The sequence below is a fragment of the Terrapene carolina genome, unplaced genomic scaffold (assembly GCF_002925995.2).
Source record: "Terrapene carolina triunguis isolate 2854851 unplaced genomic scaffold, T_m_triunguis-2.0 Scaffold96, whole genome shotgun sequence".
In the NCBI taxonomy this organism is placed as follows: Eukaryota; Metazoa; Chordata; order Testudines; family Emydidae; genus Terrapene; species Terrapene triunguis.
Window position 1 is genome coordinate 69520413 of NW_020664447.1, and position 17165 is coordinate 69537577.

The window sequence follows — 17165 nt, forward strand, 5'->3', positions numbered from 1 at the left end:
TTTACCAGGGTACAGAGGCGGGGGCAGGTTCAGCAGCAGGGAACACACACAGTGCAGTCACTAGTTACCCTGGTCAGTCTGGGAGGTGGTTTTCATGTTCTGTGGGGGGCGGGGGGGTTGCTCTGTGACTTTGTGGTGGGGGAGGGCAGTTAGAGATCTTATGCAGCGGTCCTTATCCTGGATCACAGAGCCACTCAGCAGGGGATCTGTAACCGTCCTCCCCCTGCCACAAAGTCACATAGCCCCCACACACACAGAGTCCAGAACAGGAGGGGTGGCAGGCTCCGTTGAAACCACCAGTCCACCACTGCGGAGCCTGTCATTCCTGGAGTTTAGAAGCGTCATTTGCATCACTACACTACACCTGCTCCCCACCACAGTCTGCGTCCCAGTTTCAACACTTTACCGCGAAAACAGTAATAAAGACAACTGTGTTCATTAACAAATTTCCAGTGATTTTATTTTTCCAGTGCTTTCTGACAGGTCTGTGCCACTCTCAGACTTCAGGCCCTCACCGCGCTGCCGTAGCCTCCTCGCCTGATTTCTCTGCATCTGCCTCTGGGAAAGGTGAATGATAAGCTGCGAGGTGTTGACAACGGCCATAACTGCAGCGATGGTCGCAGCGGGCTCCATGCTCGCAGTGCTGTGGCGTCCACGCTGTCACTGACCAGAAAAGTGCGCGAACTGATTTCCCGCCGGCGCTTTCAGGGAGGGAGGGCGGTAGTGACGGACGGATGACGACAGTTACCCAAAAGCACCCTCGACACATTTTTTTACCCAGAAGGCATTGGCGGCTCGACCCAGAATTCCAATGGGCAGCGGGGACTGCGGGAACTGTGGGATAGCTGCCCACAGTGCACCGCTTCCAATGTCGACGCTTTCCCCGTTAGTGTGGACTCACAAAGTCGAATTACTGTCCTTAGTGTGGACACACACGTTCGATTTTGTAATATCGATTCCACATATTCGATTTAAGTAAAATCGAACTACTCTCGTAGTGTAGACATACCCTTAGATCAGTGGTCTCCAAAGTGGGGTGCGCAAGAGGATCCTTGGGGGTGCGCGGTAGGAGGAGCGCTTTATTTTTTTTTTGGCTTCATCAGTTCGGGCAGGAGTCCAAGCGGCTTTTTTTTTTGCTTCAGCAAAAATGGTAGAGCTGGCGCGGCAGAGGGTGCGTGCTCAAATTTTTTTTACTGATGGGGGGCACGATCAAAAAAGTTTGGAGACCACTGACTTAGATTATGTATAGTTATTTCTATGCTGCCTGTTTTAATGTTTTTGCACAGCTATTCCCCTAAACTTGTAAATGTTATGGTCGACTTGATATCAAGTTCAAATAAAGGGCATGTCATGGGAGAAGCGTGACTGGGAAGATTATCCCTATGGCTTGGTTAGCAGCTGTATGAACTGCTATAGAGGAAGTCCTTGTAATGTCATGATTTCTTAGGCTGGCAGAGAGATATTGGGAATGTCTGAATTTTTCTCTTGCACTTATAGTCTGTGAATGATTGCTCTTTGTTGTAGTTTCTTTGTAATTGTAATCTCAAGCATTTCCAAGATGGTAGTACGGCAGAGGTCCCCAAACTGTTGGGTGTACCCCTGTGGGGGGATGCAGAGGAATGTTGGGGGGCATGACTGGGACCCGGGCCAGCTCCCACAGGGGGTGGGGAGGGAGCACCACCGAGCTCTGCTTCTGGCCCCGCCTCCTTCCAGCCCCCTGCCCTCTGTCCACGTCCCCACCTTCCGGAGCCGTGGCCCTGGCTCCTGGAGGGCGAGAGGGAGGGGGAAAAGAGGGATGTGGCTAGGAGTAAGGGGGGGCGAGAGGTAAAAAGTTTGGGGATCACTGTAGTATGGTTAGTTTAGATATCTGTCTCACCAGAAAATAACAGAAAAATAAAAAGTGGTTGGCCAGTGCCTGCACAACTTACTGAAGTGAAATGTCAATTTAAGTGAATTGGACCCAGATTTGTTACCAAGTCTCATTTTATACACACACACACACACACACACACACACACACACACACACACACAGAATCCTTTTGTCTTATCAGATCAAGACTTGTCAAACATTTTAAAAATCACAGGTCCCACAGAAGAGTAGTTTAGTTGTTGATGTATGTGTCACATTGGCAAAGGTTATGTTTAAAATTATACCTTTTTGACATTTTAATATTATATTGTTTAGGTTTTGTGCTGTTTTATGCATGTATTTTAACTGTTAGCTCAGCGCCTAGAGCCTCTATGATCAGCTTTAGAAATAAAATTATGATGCCAAGATAAATTACTTTTTTGGACTGGGGCAAACATAATAGTTTGCTATACAAACTGTTCTCCAAATTCTTGAGGCTGGGGTTCCTTACGATCGGATTCGAAAATTCCAGCTGCCTTTCAAACACATATTAACTGTAACCAAAATAGTGTCTCTCTCACCTCCAAACTTGCTGAGTCTGATCCAAATGCTTAGGCTCTGGCTGTGTTTTTTCTCTGTATTTATGTAGACAGCTGCAAAATAGCCAAAGTCTTCTGAGCAGCCTACAAGATGGTGACAGATTTGCAACACAGAAACTAAGACCTGTTTAAGAAGCAGGGGAGGAGTCCAGGAGAATCCTTCCCAATAAATGTTTTTAATGTTAAAAAAAGCCAAATCTGCCAGCGATAGTTTAGGAGTATCTGAAGATTGTGATTCATTCTCTTGAATGTAACAGAGGCAGGGCCGGCTCCAGGCACCAGCTTACCAAGCAGGTGCTTGGGGCGGCCACTTCGGAGAGGGGCGGCACGTCCAGCTGTTCGGCGGCAATTCGGCGGACGGTCCCTCACTCCTGCTCGGAGTGAAGGACCTCCCGCCGAACTGCCACCGCAGATCGCGATCGCGGCTTTTGTTTGCTTGTTTGTTTGTTTTTGTTTTGTTTGGCTGCTTGGGGCGGCCAAAACCCTGGAGCCGGCCCTGAACAGAGGCAAGCAAAACTCACTTGGGAGCACAGAGGAGGTACTGACAACCTTGGGAAAATCTTGAGCACCCCTGCCTGAGAACGAACTCCTGAGCTATGATTTGAATAGGAACCCTTTATAACACACACATTCAGTATTGCAGGAAGAACTGATATTTAGTTCTATGTAATGTGATTAAATGTTGTTACTCCTGTTCATTTTAGAATTTTATGATAAGGTGGCCCGTAATACTAACATGAGCATATTTCAGACTACTACACTGATACAACAGACAAAGGCTTTTTAGAAAACCTCAAGACAACCAGATTCATTCATGATGTAGATTTCAACAGCCATACACATCCTTTTCTTCATCATTTTTAAAATAAATGGTATTTAAACATTAACTTTATTTTGCTGACTTCTTTAATATAATTATTTATTGATTTTAACATTTATATAGGTTTCTGGCAGTTAGATTCTGCTGGTACACCAAATCTATCCATGCAATTTCTAGTGTTGTGTTGTGGCTAGAGCAAGTTCTTGGGTTCTGTTCCACAGACTCAGACACTGAATAGTTTTGTGGTCTTGGGCAAATCACTTAATCTATCAGTTTCCCCATGACTATATTTATTGGTCTGTACCTCATACAGGATGCTATAAAGTTTAATTAATGTCTCTAAAGTAGTTTGTGATCTTTGGATAAAAATAGCTATATACATATTTTTATTTCTAAATTGGCAGTTTTTCTAAAAGAAACAAGAATTGCTCTCTTAGGTATTTCTTAAGAATATTACTGACCTCCATCTTCCTCAGAATCTAGATCAGATTCTTCACTATCACACTGCCTGCTCTCTCGATGTCCCTCCATCTCATAGGTCCACAGCATTAGAGAGGTGTCTGCCCCACCGACAGTGACCAACAAACTGTCCTCATGAGTCCAACGAACATTTGTTACATGCGTACTATGGGCCACATACCTCTTAAATTTTCCAAACTTTCCCTAAATATGAAAAAAAGAGACAAAAGTTTAATCAACTCTTCTAAATAAAATTAAAATGAGCTGCTAATAAAAGACATTTTTGTCCACTACTATATCCTTAACCTTTTAAAAGCATATGCTTTAAAATAGTTTTGCATTTATTCTGTGTTATATAATTTGACAAATTCCTTAATCATCCAGCAACTTGGTGAAATATAAACCAGATCTGCATTTCCAGTGGGGCTCTGGTTAAGAAAACGAGGAGCAAAGTCACTGCAATTTACAATAAGAACATAGGAATGACAATATTGACTCAGAGCAATGGTCCATCTAACCCAGTATCCTGTCTTCTGACAGCAGCCAGTGCTAGATGCTTCAGATGGAATGAAACAGAACTAGGCAATTATCAAATGATCCATCCCTTGCTGTTCAGTGCCAGCTTCTGGCAGTCAGCAGTTTAGGGATATCTGGAGCATGAGGTTGAGTACCTGACCATCTTGGCTAATTGCCGTTGATGGACCCATTCTCCAGGAATTTATCTAATTCTTTTTTGAACCCAGTTATACTTTTGGCCTTCACAATATCCCCTAGCAAACGAGTTCCACAGGTTGACTGTGCATTGTGTGAAGAAGTACTTCCTTATGTTTGTTTTAAACCTGCTGCCTATTAATTTCATTGGGTGAGCCGCGGTTCTTGTGTTATGTGAAGAGGTAAATAACACTTTCCTATTCACCTTCTCCACACCATTCATGATTTTATACACCTCTATCATATCTCCCCTTAGTCATATCTTTTCTAAGCTGAACAGTCCCAGTCCTTTTAAAATCTCTCATATGGAAGCTGTTCCATATGCCCAATCATTTTTGTTTCCCTTTTCTGTATCTTTTCCAATTCTAATATATCTTTTTCAATAATTTATTGCAGCGTTTCCCAAACCTGGGCCGCCACTTGTGTAGGGAAAGCTCCTGGCGGGCCGGGCCAGTTTGTTTACCTGCTCCATCCGCAGGTTTGGCCCATCACTGCTCCCACTGGCTGCGGTTCGCTGCTCCAGACCAATAGGGGCTGCTGGAAGCGGCATCCAGTATGTCCCTCGGCCTGCACCACTTCCAGCAGCTCCCATTGGCCTGGAGCAGCGAACCGCGGCCAGTGGGAGCCGCAATCGGCCGGACCCTAAACAAACCGGCCCGGCCCGCCAGAGGCTTTCCCTACACAAGTGGCGTCCCAAGTTTGGGAAACACTGATTTATTGCATTAGTGTTCAAGAATCTTTCACCAAATATTGTTTTTAGTAAGGAAGGAAAAAAAACAAATGTTGGAATTAAATATAAAAAACCTGGTTACTAACCTTCCGTAACTGTTGTTCTTTGAGATATGTTGCTCATGTCTATTCCTGTGTACGTGTGTGCTCGCCCCAAGCACCACCGCCGGAAAAATTTTTGTATCCACACAGGGCTCTAGTAATGGCCACCAGGAAGGCTACCTTCCAGGATAGGCAGAGCAGAAAGCACGTTGCCAGCGGTTCAAACGGGAGTCCTGTCAGCCGTGCCAACACCAGGTTGAGGTCCTAGGGGAGAAGCTATTGTACCAGGGGGGTATAAACTCTCCAGGCCTTTGAGGAAACAATCCCAGATGGAGTTCAAGAAAACAGAACACCCATTCACCCATGGGTGAAAAGCCAAGATTGCCACTAGTTGGACCCTGATAAATGACACAGATAGGCTTTGTTGTTTCAAGTAGAGCAAGCAGTCCAAAATGAAAGACAGTGTTGACTGTGTAGGAGAAATACCCTTTAGTGCAGACCAAATCAAGAATCTTTTCCACTTTGCCAGATAAGTGGCTCTAGTGGAGGGTTTTCTGCTCCCTAAAAACACCTCACGAACTGTCCTGAGCATGCTAGCTCTGTGGGGTTCAGCCTTGGAGCTTCCAGGCCATGAGATGAAGGGACTTGAGGTTTGGATGAGGTAGATGGCCATGGTCCTGGGAGATCAGGTCTGGAAATGAAGGCAGATGGAATGGCGCTTCAACTGAGAGGTCCAGGAGGGTGGTGAACCAGTGCTGATGTGGCCAAGCTGAGGTTATCAGGATAAGGCACTGTCCCTTCTGATCTATAGCAAGACCTTGTGTATGAGAGGGATGGGAGGAAATGCATAGAAGAGATGGTCCATCCAAGGGAGGAGAAAAGAGTCTGCAAGTGACCCTGGGCTGTGGCCGAGGAAGGAGCAGAACTGAAGACACTTCCTGTTGTGCCTCATCATGAACAGGTTGATGTGGGGAGTCCCCCACTTCTGGAAGATGTGTTTCACAATGTCTGGATGGATGGACTACTTGTGGTGACTGCAGAAGGACTGAGATGATCTGCTGCTCATTCTGTGACCCCAGCAGATAGGAGGCCTCGAGGTGGATTGAGTGGGCTATGCAGAATTCTCACAGGTGAGCTTCCTGGCACAAGTGAGAGGAGCACACCCTACCCTGCCTGTTTATATAAAACATTGCTGTCATGTTGTCTGTGAGGATCGACATGCACTTGCCCTCCAAATGGTTTTGGAATGCCTGGCAGGCTAGGCAAACTGCACTGTGCTCCCTGACGTTGATATGTAACACGAACTCCTCTGGAGACCAGAAGACCTGAGTTCTGAGGGGTGAGCTCCCCAGCCCATCGCCAAAGTGTCTGTGATGAGAGACACTGATAGATGGGGTCTCAAGAACGGGACTCCAGCATACACTGGCAGCGGGTCCAGCCACTGAAGAAAGGAAGCAATCACTGATGGGGGAAGTGTGACTACTGTGTCCAAGCGATGTTGGCCCGGTGCATATACCGATGCCAACCAAGCTGAAGAGGTCTGAGCTGTAGTCTCACTTGCTGCAACACATAGGTGCATGATACCATATGGCCCAGGAGCATTAGGTACTTTGTCCTGGTGATGGCTTTCCATGAACTGGGACTAGCTCTTGGAACTGGGCTTCTGGGAAGAAGGCTCTGACTTTGACCAAGTCGAGGATTGCACCAATAAATTCTATCCTTTAAACCAGGGAAAGGGTAGACTTCTGGGTATTTATTAACAGGCCCAAGTCCTGGAAAGTTGACTGTATTAACTTTACATTTGTCTCCACCTGGGCCTCAGTCCAACCTTTGATCAGTCAGTCGTTGAGGTAAGGGTAGACCTGAACCCCTTGTTTCCCCAGGAAGGCCGTGATGACTGCCATGCACTTCGTGAACACCCAAAGGACCACTGATAGGCCAAATGGAAGCACTGCAAACTGGTAGTGCACATGATTCACGATGAATCTGAGGAACCTTCTGTGTCCCTGAAAGACTGCAATATGAAAATAAGAATCCTTCAAATTGAGGGGATCCAGGGAGGGGATGATAGAGGGGGTCCAGGATCCAAGGAGGGGATGAGAGAGGCCAAGGAGACCATGCGGAACTTCAGTCTCTTCATGAACTTCTTGAGCTTCCGCAGGTCTAGAATTGGTCTGAGACTGCTGTTGGCCTTCAGGATTAGGAAATAACTGGAATAGGACCCCTGGCTCCTTAGCTCCTGTGGAACCTCCTTCACAGCTCCCAACCTTAGGAGCAACTACACTTCTTGGATAAAAAGGAGCTTGTGAGGTCCCGCTCACCTAAACGAGCTCAACCTCTGTCTCCAGGGTGCAGGGCAAACGGTTCTGGATCTTTATGAAACCTGGAAAGCATTTGTTGTAAAACTAGCAGTTTTTTCTCGGGATATTCGAACTTCGACTTTCCGCTACTTCCAACACATAAAAGAGCTATCGAGACGTTGCACTGTCAGTGTCAATGAGATTGGAATGTACATGCAAGAACTGGAATCTGAAATTTTTGACACATTTCAAGATTTCCAGTGATTTGGCCCAATGCTTTCTTTTCTAATTAAATCTGAAAAGTTCAATGAAAGCGACTTGGATTTGTCTGTATTTCAGTGGATGGGTGCTGAAGATTTCGAAATGCAGCTCATTCAGTTAAAAAGCTCAGAATTGTGGGCATCAAAGTTTGGAGATCTGCGGAGTGCAATTGAAGCTACCGAGAGAGATCATGGGGTCTCTATTCTGACCTGCTGGACGTCCCTGGCAGTGAAATTTTACTGTTTGAAGAAAATTTCGTTTGCAATACTTTCAGTATTTGGATCCATATATTTTCACATATGAAATCTGTCCTAATCGGAGCCAGTTAACAACTGATCACTCAGAAGCCTGTGTGCAGCTTAAAGTATCCAAATACGTGCCAGACATTGGAAAACTCAGCAAGGAAAAGCAAGGGCAAGGATCACACTAAACTGATAAGATCTGCATTTTAATTTAATTTTATATCATCATAGGGATCACAGAATATCATGGTTGGAAGGGACCTCAGAAGGTCATCTAGTCCAACCCCCTGCTCAAAGCAGGACCAATACCCAGACAGATTTTTGCCCCAGATCCCTAAATGGCCCCCTCAAGGATTGAACACCCACAACCCTGGATTTAGCAGGCCAATGCTCAAACCATTGAGCTATCCCTCCCCCCTTAATAAAGCTTCTTAAACATTTTAAAAACCTTATTTACTTTATATACAACAATAGTTTAGTTATATAATATAGACTTATAGCGAGAGACCTTCTAAAAACGTTAAAATGTATTACTGGCACACGAAACCTTAAATTACAGTGAATAAATGAAGACTTGGCACACCACTTCTGAAAGGTTGCCGACCCCTGCTCTAGAGATCTCAGGGTGGCCTGGCACGGGTTGCACTCTACTAGAGTCTCTCTGTGACCTGGGGGTCGGGGATTGACTTCTGTCCATCTTTTTCAGCACCAGTGATGAAGAGCAGTGCTGAGAGTCCTTGGCCGGCGCAGTCTTCTTCGGCCCTGGAGATGACAGACGGTGACAAGGCTCCCGAGAGGCAGAAGCAATGTCCCTTCTCGGTGCCGGGGATGGAGACCGGAGCTAAGTCCTAATAGTCGCTGGGGCGCTTCTGAAAGAAGCTGAAGTACTTGGTGCTGAGTCCGAGGGACTTGGCTCCGAGGGAGGACAGAGAGCTGCCTCAATAAGAATAAACTTAAGTCTCTTGTCCCCATCTTTTTTGGTGCGGGGCATGAAGTTCTTGCAGATCTTGCAGCGCTCCCGCACATGAGCTTCCCCCAGGCACTTAATGCAGCTGGAATGGGGGTTGCTCACCGGCATAGGCTTGTGGCAAGAACCACAAGGCTTAAACCTCAGAAACTGAGGCATATCCCGGTGCCAGGCAGTGACTAACCCCGCAACTTGGGGTTCATTAACCTAACAACTGTTCTAACAACTAAAACTTAACTATAATAATGGTAACTATACACAACAAATTAGAAACAAAGTCCACTGAGGAGTATTTGTGAACACAAGGACGAAGTAGTTCCAGCGACTGTCACAGGCAGTAAGAAGGAACTGAGGGAGCTGCGAGGCCCTTTCTACCGGCATCATGAGCACGTGACTCCAGGGAGTACAAAAGCTGACTCGATGGATACCACTGAGGGAAAAACTTTCCAGCAGCGGTGCTCGTGGCGAGCACACACCTACACTGGAATGAACATGAGCAACCACTCAAAGGAGAACTGTGCATAACAATATTAAACACAGAGGTTTAGTACTGTGTAGCAGTTGTGAAACTTCATGTTAAAATACTATAAGCACGTGCACTGCTGACATCACTTGTATGGTATAATATTAACAATTGAAGAACTATGTGATGGCATAAATATATTTCACAGTTTAATGCACAACAACTTACAATGTCATAATTATTTCCTTAACTGATCTTGGTGACAAAAAATGTAAGAGCAATATTATGCTTTATATGGAGTGATAATTTTGGTAAGTGCTGGCATAAGCAATTTCATTAACCAGTCTTCTAATACCACAGTTAGAAACGTACTTACTTTAGCAGGGAATCGGAAAAGTTTCACAAACCCAAAATCATCTCCTGTGGCCAAGACTTTACTATCACTGGTGAGGCATGAAGCAGTTACATCTGTGACTTCCCCAATTATTGGCCAGATTCCCTCACAGCAAGAGCCCAGAACACTTGTCCACGATGCCCAGCCAATCTTTTCAACCTACAAAACAAAATTTGTCATCAATCTGATCTCAAACAAAACAAAAGCTTTTTTATTTCAAAATATATTATTTTATATACTGTAATAGATTCAGACCAGAAGAATATAAGAGAGTGGTGGAAGGCAGGAACATCAGCCTTCTGAATGAGCAGGTCCCTGTTCCTGGATAGCCAAACAAAAGCTACTCCAGACCAATTAAGACACCTGATGCCAATTAACCAGTTAAGGCCGTTCGGCTAATGGAGACAGCTGGAACCAATCAAGGTCCCACTTATACTGTTTAAAAGCTCTCCTTCCAGTGCCCTCTGGGGAGCCGAGGTGAAAGGAGCTGGAGAAGAGGAAGCACTGCTGAATCCTGAGGTAAGGGTGAAGCTAAGAAAAGGGGACCATGGGGGAAGTGGCCCAGGGAATCAAGGCAGCGTCAGTGGTGAAGGGAAAGCTGCCAACAGCTGCCACCATTAGGGTCCCTGGGCTGGAACCCAGAGTAGAGGGCGGACCTGGGTTCCCCTCGCCCCCGTACTCTACAGAGATTCCCTGGAGAAGGGAAGCAGGACTCGGATCAGACAGGAGGCCGAACTGCGCCTACTGAGCTCTACGGAGTAACAGAGACTGTGGGGTATTCCCCCTTCCCATCTCCCATACTGGCTGGTGAAGAAAGTAACTCAATAGGCTGTGACTCTTGCCACTACACTGAAAAAGGGAGGTCACATTGGGGCCTTATCGAGTTTCTGAGGCCACTGAATCCGCCCAGAAGCGTGGGACCCACCAATACAGGCTCGGAACTTTGTCACAACTGGTGTCAGGGGTGAGATAGTTGACTTATCGCTCACAGCACAGTGGAAAAAGGGGAGAGTTTAAAAAAAAAAAAGTAAACTGGGTTTGGGTGTCCTCACCACAATGGAAGACGTAATAAAAGCACTGATGCAAGCCACTGCAGCCCAGCAAGAGGCCACCCGAGTCCAAGCAAGGGCGCAACAAGAATCCATGCGGCTACAACAAGAGACTAACCAATTATTGATAGGGCAGGCCTCCCAGGATCGAGCCCTCTTGCGGGAGGTGGTCGACCAACTGAAAGCCCTCACGGCCAAAAACCAAGGATCTGAAGGGTCGCGAGTATGGAGGGCTGCTGGTTGTCTACCAAAGATAACAGCCGATGATGACATAGAGGCGTATCTCCTCTCCTTTGAGAGGACCGCCTTGTGACAGGCATGGCCTCAGGACCAGTGGGCCAGCATCCTCGCTCCCTTCTTATGTGGAGAGGCCCAGAAAGCCTATCACGACATGCCCGCTGAAGCTGCCGTTGACTACCCCCAGCTGAAGGCGGAGATCCTGGTGTGATCAGGCGTAACAACCACAGTACAGGCCCAGAGATACCATGAGTGGAGGTACCAGGACGGCAAACCTCTGAGGTCACAATTGTTCGACCTCATTCGCCTCACCCGGAAGTGGTTACGACCCGAAGTATGCAACCCAGAGGAAAAGTTGGAAACTTTGGTCATAGACCGCTATATGAGGGGACAGCCCCACATGGGTGGGCCAGAACAACCCCTTCACTTAAGATGGTGTGATCACGTTGGTGGAGAGACGGATAGCGGCCCAAGAGCTGTCCCGACTACCTAGAGAAGCCCCTTCCTGAAACAAGTACCCAGCTGTGACCCCAGAAGGTCAGGTAACTAAGCATCCGGGGAGCCCCAGGTGGAAGAGGGTAGTGGCTACAGAGCAGCCGGGAACCCAGAAAGGGGGGGAATAGCCTGAGTGGGGGAACCACAGGGCAAAGACCCCTAACCCAAGAGTCGACGGGCATGGGAAACTGAGGGAGAGACCCCGAAGGGGAGGAGGAAGCAGAGGCTGGTCCCAACCCCAATGCCACTGAACTGACCAAGGGGACGGAGGCCAGTTCCTCGGAGTTCGGGGCAACAGGTCCCGGAAGAGAGACTTTCGGGCGAGACCAGGTGGAAGACCCCAGGTATGATGTCAGAAAAGAGGTGGCTGAGATAGATGGGGTGCTCGTAGAAGGAAAGGCCCGGGGGCCAGTGCCCTATTTTGTGATTAAGAAGGATCGCCTGTACTGGGTGGTACAAATGCAGGAACAAACGGTAAACCAGCTCCTGGTACCAAAAAAACATCAGAGGGCAATATTAAGTCTCGCCCACATTCACCTCTTTGGGGGACACTTGGGGGTAGAGAAGACCCTGGCACGGATCTTGCGCAGATTCTTCCGGCCGGGGGTACATGAGGATGTCTGGTGGTATTGCGCCTCTTGTCCCTAGTGTCAATTGCACAGCCCTCGCCCACATCTAAGGGCCCCTTTGGTACCCCTACCAATCACTGAGATTCCCTTTGAGCGAATAGCCATGGACCTGGTGGGACCTCTAGAAAAGGTGACTCAAGGCCACCAATATGTGCTGGTCGTCTTGGATTATGCAACCAAGTATCCAGAGGCCATTCCCCTCCGAAACACGACCTCTAAGTCCATAGCAAAAGCGCTAGTGGAAATTTTTGCCCGGGTAGGGCTACCAAAAGAGATTCTAACAGACCAAAAAACGCCTTTTATGTCTAAACTGATGAAGGACTTCTGCTCCATGTCCAGACCCTGCGAACCTCGGTTTACCACCCGCAGACCGATGGTCTGATAGAGAGATTCAACCGGACCCTCAAATCCATGATAAGAAAGGTGGTAAGTAGGGATGAAAAGGACTGGGATACCGTTGCCCTACCTGATATTCGCCATCCGTGAAGTTCCCCAAGCCTCCACTGTATTCTCTCCCTTTGAGCTATTATATGGTCGCCACCCCCGGGGCATACTAGACATAGCCAGGGAGATTTGGGAAGAGGAGCCCAATATGGGGAAGAATATAGTTGAACATGTATTGCAAATGAGAGACCGTATAACCCAAGTCACCCCCATAGTGTGGGAGCACCTGGAGAAGGCCCCAAAAGACCAGTAAACTCACTACAACCGCCAAGCAAAGGTACGGTAGTTCCAACCAGGAGACCGAGTAATGGTGTTAGTACCCACGGCAGAGAGTAAATTCTTGGCCCAATGGCAGGGGCCCTATGAAGTAGTTGAACGTATAGAAGAGGTAAATTACAAGGTACAACAACCTGGACATAGAAAACCAGAACAAGTGTACCACATCAACCTTCTAAAACCCTGGCATACCCAAGAAGTGTGTGTAGTTGTCCAAAAGGACCTACCACAGGAGAACAAAACCCCCGAGCCGGTGAGGGTATCTCCCGATTTAATGCCAGCCCAAAGAGAGGAGGTGACCAAGATGATCAACTGGAACCAAGACGTATTATTGTCTTGGCCAGGTCGAACAACTGAGACATACCACCACATCAATACAAACTCCAGGGTCAAGGTAACGATGAGGCCCTACCGGGTGCCAGCAGCCAAAAGAGAAGAAATCAGAGCAGAAGTAAAGAAAATGCTGTAGTTAGGGGTAATCGAAGAATCCTACAGTCAGTGGTCTAGCCCGATCGTGCTAGTGCCCAAACCGGATGGCTCCACGAGGTTCTGTAATGACTTCTGTCAGCTGAATGAGGTGTCCCAGTTCGACGCGTACCCTATCCCCCACATAGACAAGTTAGTGGACCGACTAGGAAATGCCCGGTTCCTGACCACTGAAGACTTAACTAAAGGGTATTGGCAGATTCCCCTTGCTGAAGATGCAAAAGAGAAGACCGCTTTCTCCACGCTGAAGGGTCTCTTTCAATATACAGTCCTCCTGTTGGGTCTGCATGGGGCCCCATCTATTTTTCAGAACCTCATGGATAAGCTATTGCGCGCCCATGCCAGTTATGCGGCCGCCTACCTGGACGATATGGTTATTCATACTTTGGACTGGGAAACCCACCTGGAGAAGGTGGAAGCTGTCCTAGATACCCTAAGGTGTGCTGGCCTTACTGCAAACCCCGCCAAGTGTGCCATAGGGTTAACAGAGGCTAAATATTTGGGCTACATTGTGGGACAAGGCATAATAAAACCCCAACTCAATAAAACTAGAGGCCATCCAAAACTGGCCCTGACCGATTCGCAAGAAACAAGTCCAGGCATTTTTGGGGGAAGTGGGGTACTATCGACGCTTTATCCCCCATTTCACCACCAGGACAAGTGCCCTGATGGACCTAATAAAAGCTTGGGTACCTGAGATAGTACGATGAACTGATGCAGCAGAGAGGGCATTTACAGATCTGCGGACAGCCCTCTGCAGTGACCCCGTACTTATAGCCCCAGACTTCACTAACTGGTTCATCCTGCAGAAAGACGCATCCGAAGTAGGACTGGGGGCTGTTCTATCCCAGATAGTCAGAGAAGAACACCACCCTATCCTCTACCTTAGGAGGAAACTCCTCCCAAGGGAACAGAAATATGCGGTGGTTGAGAGGGAATGCCTTGCCATTAAATGGGCCATGGAAACACTGCGATACTACCTGCTAGGGAGGGAGTTCGGTCTCGTGACCGACCATGCCCCTCTTCAGTGGACGCAGCAGGACAAGGAAAAAAATGAGAACCCCGGACAGCGCCCACTGCTCCTCAAAAGCATCCAAGGAGCCAGCGGACGCCGCCCAAAGGAACTCTGCCTGGATGTGTGAATGGATGAAAGAACGAAAACAGGCCCCACAGTCGCAGGCCTCCCCCCCAGCCAACCTCCTCTCCCTGGTGTTATAAATGGCCACTTTGGCCATGGCTAGGAGGAGGTTGATGAGGTGATCCCATGACTTCGTGGGGCCACGGATGGGGTGCGAGGAAAAGTGCAGCCAGAACCTCAACAAGAGGTTCTGGATGAGCTGGAAGAGGGGCTGCAACCTGGGGCACTGCAGATAGACATGCGTCAGGGTCTCCATCACACCGCAAAAAGGGCAAGCGTCGAGAAGAGGGGTGAACTGAGGTAGGTACACGCCCGTGCTCACGGCTCCATGAAGGAGCTGCTAACTAATGTCCCCGGTGGGCCGTGGAACCAGGATGGAATACAGCCCCACTGGGGTCCTCCACCCTCTGCAGCTGGTAAAAGGTCCCACCACTTAGTATCGGGGTGGGACGTGAGGGTGGGGAAATGAGGAGTGTGGAGCACAAACGTGTAAAGATGGTCCCGTGGCATGGTTCAGAACTGGCTGCAAATCATGCAGCCAGCTCGGGGTACAAAAGGGTGGGGGGTCTCGAAGGCTCACGGGGCAGGGGCCCAATGAAGAGATCCCGAGGGCCCGGGGCAAGGGGTGGGCGGGGAATACCCTCTCGCAGGACCCGCTCGAGGAAAAGCCGAGAAGTGGGCAATAAGGTTGCCCTCACCTCCCGAAGTACGCACAAGGGGGTGCCAAAGGCGGAGAGCCCCATGCACCTACTGAGCACATAGGGATCCACCCAGTCCCCCCGTCGTAGTCCAGGAGGTCTCAGATCCTGGTAGCTTCCGCCAGGACCAAACTCTGGTGCACCGAGGGGGGACTCCGCCACCTGCACATGAAGATGGAGATTGTGTAGCAGGGGCTCCGCAAGGCAATCTGCCCCCCGGTAGCCGCCATGGACCTGGTCGCCAAGACTAGCTCCCAGGTCCGGAGGAGGTCCTGGTAGAAGACCGGCAGCTTGGAGACTCACGGAAGACCTCTCGGGTGGAGATAAAAGAGCTGCTGGTCATATCGGAGCCCTCGGAGGCGGCGGCGGCAGGCGTGCACCAATGTACTCCACGCTGAGCTACCTGCACCATAAAGGAGTCTCTGAAGGGCCTGGAGGCGAAAGACATGGATCTGCGTGCGCAAGCATGTCAGGCCCTGTCCTCCCTCCTCCAGAGAAAGATGCAAAACCCCCGCAGAGACCCAGGACAGTCCTGGCCAAAAGAACTACAGAACTAACTTCTGGAGCCGGGCCAGGAACTGTGGGGCCGGGCACAGGGTGCTGAGCCGGTGCCAGAGCATGGACAGGACTAGCTGATTAAGCACCAGTGTCCTCCCCCGAAGAGAGAGGCACCGGAGCAGTCCTGCCCACCTCCACAGCCGCTCAACCACGCTGCCCTCCAAATTGTGCCAGTTCTCCAGCGGAGAAAGATGCGTGGCAACAAGATAAACGCCAAGATAGAGCAGCGGACCCATGCTCCACCGAATGGCCTGAAGCGTGGGTGTGGGGGAGCTTGCCTGCCACCCTGCCCCGACCATCAGGCCAGAGCTCTGGACCCAGTTGATCCCGGCGGAGGAGGCTGCCAAGTACACAGCTTGGCAGGCCTCCACCCACACCAGGTCGTCTGGGTCCTGGACCACGAGGAGCATATCATCGGCGTACGCTGACAGGACCACTGCATCCCCGGCTCACGGAGCACCATCCCCGTCAACGTCTTCCAGAGGAGACGGAGAAAGGGCTCAATGGCCAGAGTATATGACTGGCCTGACAGCGGACAGCCTTGACGCACTCCTCGCCCGAAGCTGGCAGGTGCAGTCAGGGTCCAGTTGAGCCTGACCAAGTACTCCGTGGAAGCATACAGCACCTGGAGAAAACCCAAGAAAAGGGGCCCAAAGCCAAATGCCTGCAGAGTGCCCAGGAGATATCTGTGGTCCATCCGGTTGAATGCCTTCTCCTGATCCAGGGAAAGTAGGGCGAATGATAGACCATCCTACACCCAAGCTAAAGGAGATCCCGGACCAAATAAAGATTGTTGAAGATGGTACGGCCCGGGACGGTGTAGGTCTGGTCAGGATGGACCACGTCCACCAGCACGGACCTCAGTCACAGCGAGAGGGCCTTCACCACGACCTTATAGTCCGGGCTGAGGAGCGAGAAAGGACGCCAATTTTTAAGGTCATGGAGGTCCCCCTTCTTCGGAAGCAAGGTGAGCACTGCTCGCCTGCATGACAGAGGGAGGACCCCACTCCCCAATGACTCGGCCCAGACGATGGCAAGGTCCGGGCCAAGGACGTCCCAGAACATATGGTAGAACTCCACTGTCAGTCCGTCCATGCCCGGAGACTTATTAGTGGGCATGAGATGGAGGCTTCCGAGAACTCTGCCAGAGTGAGAGGCAGCTCTAGCCAGTCCCGGTCGCCCGTGTTGACCGCCGGGAGTTCGTCCCAAAGCACCCAACAGGCATCGGCTTCGGTCGGATCCGGGGAGAAAAGGCCAGCGTAGAAGGCCCTGGCCCTCTCATGCGTCTCCACCGGATCTGTGACAGGGGTGCCGTCC

At 49.4% G+C, this 17165-nt stretch overlaps 1 protein-coding gene across 2 annotated transcripts in view; it reads right to left on the bottom strand.

Annotated features, from left to right (window-relative positions):
- EML5 (EMAP like 5) overlaps positions 1 to 17165 on the bottom strand; it is a 294191-nt gene that overhangs the window by 70667 nt on the left and 206359 nt on the right. For both annotated transcript variants that reach the window (XM_026651428.1, XM_026651427.1), the window contains exons 25-26: positions 9821 to 9997; positions 3732 to 3933 (exon numbers count right to left, since the gene is read on the bottom strand). In XM_026651428.1, coding sequence (XP_026507213.1) covers positions 3732 to 3933; positions 9821 to 9997 — 379 coding nt within the window. The remainder of the gene's footprint in view (positions 1 to 3731; positions 3934 to 9820; positions 9998 to 17165) is intronic.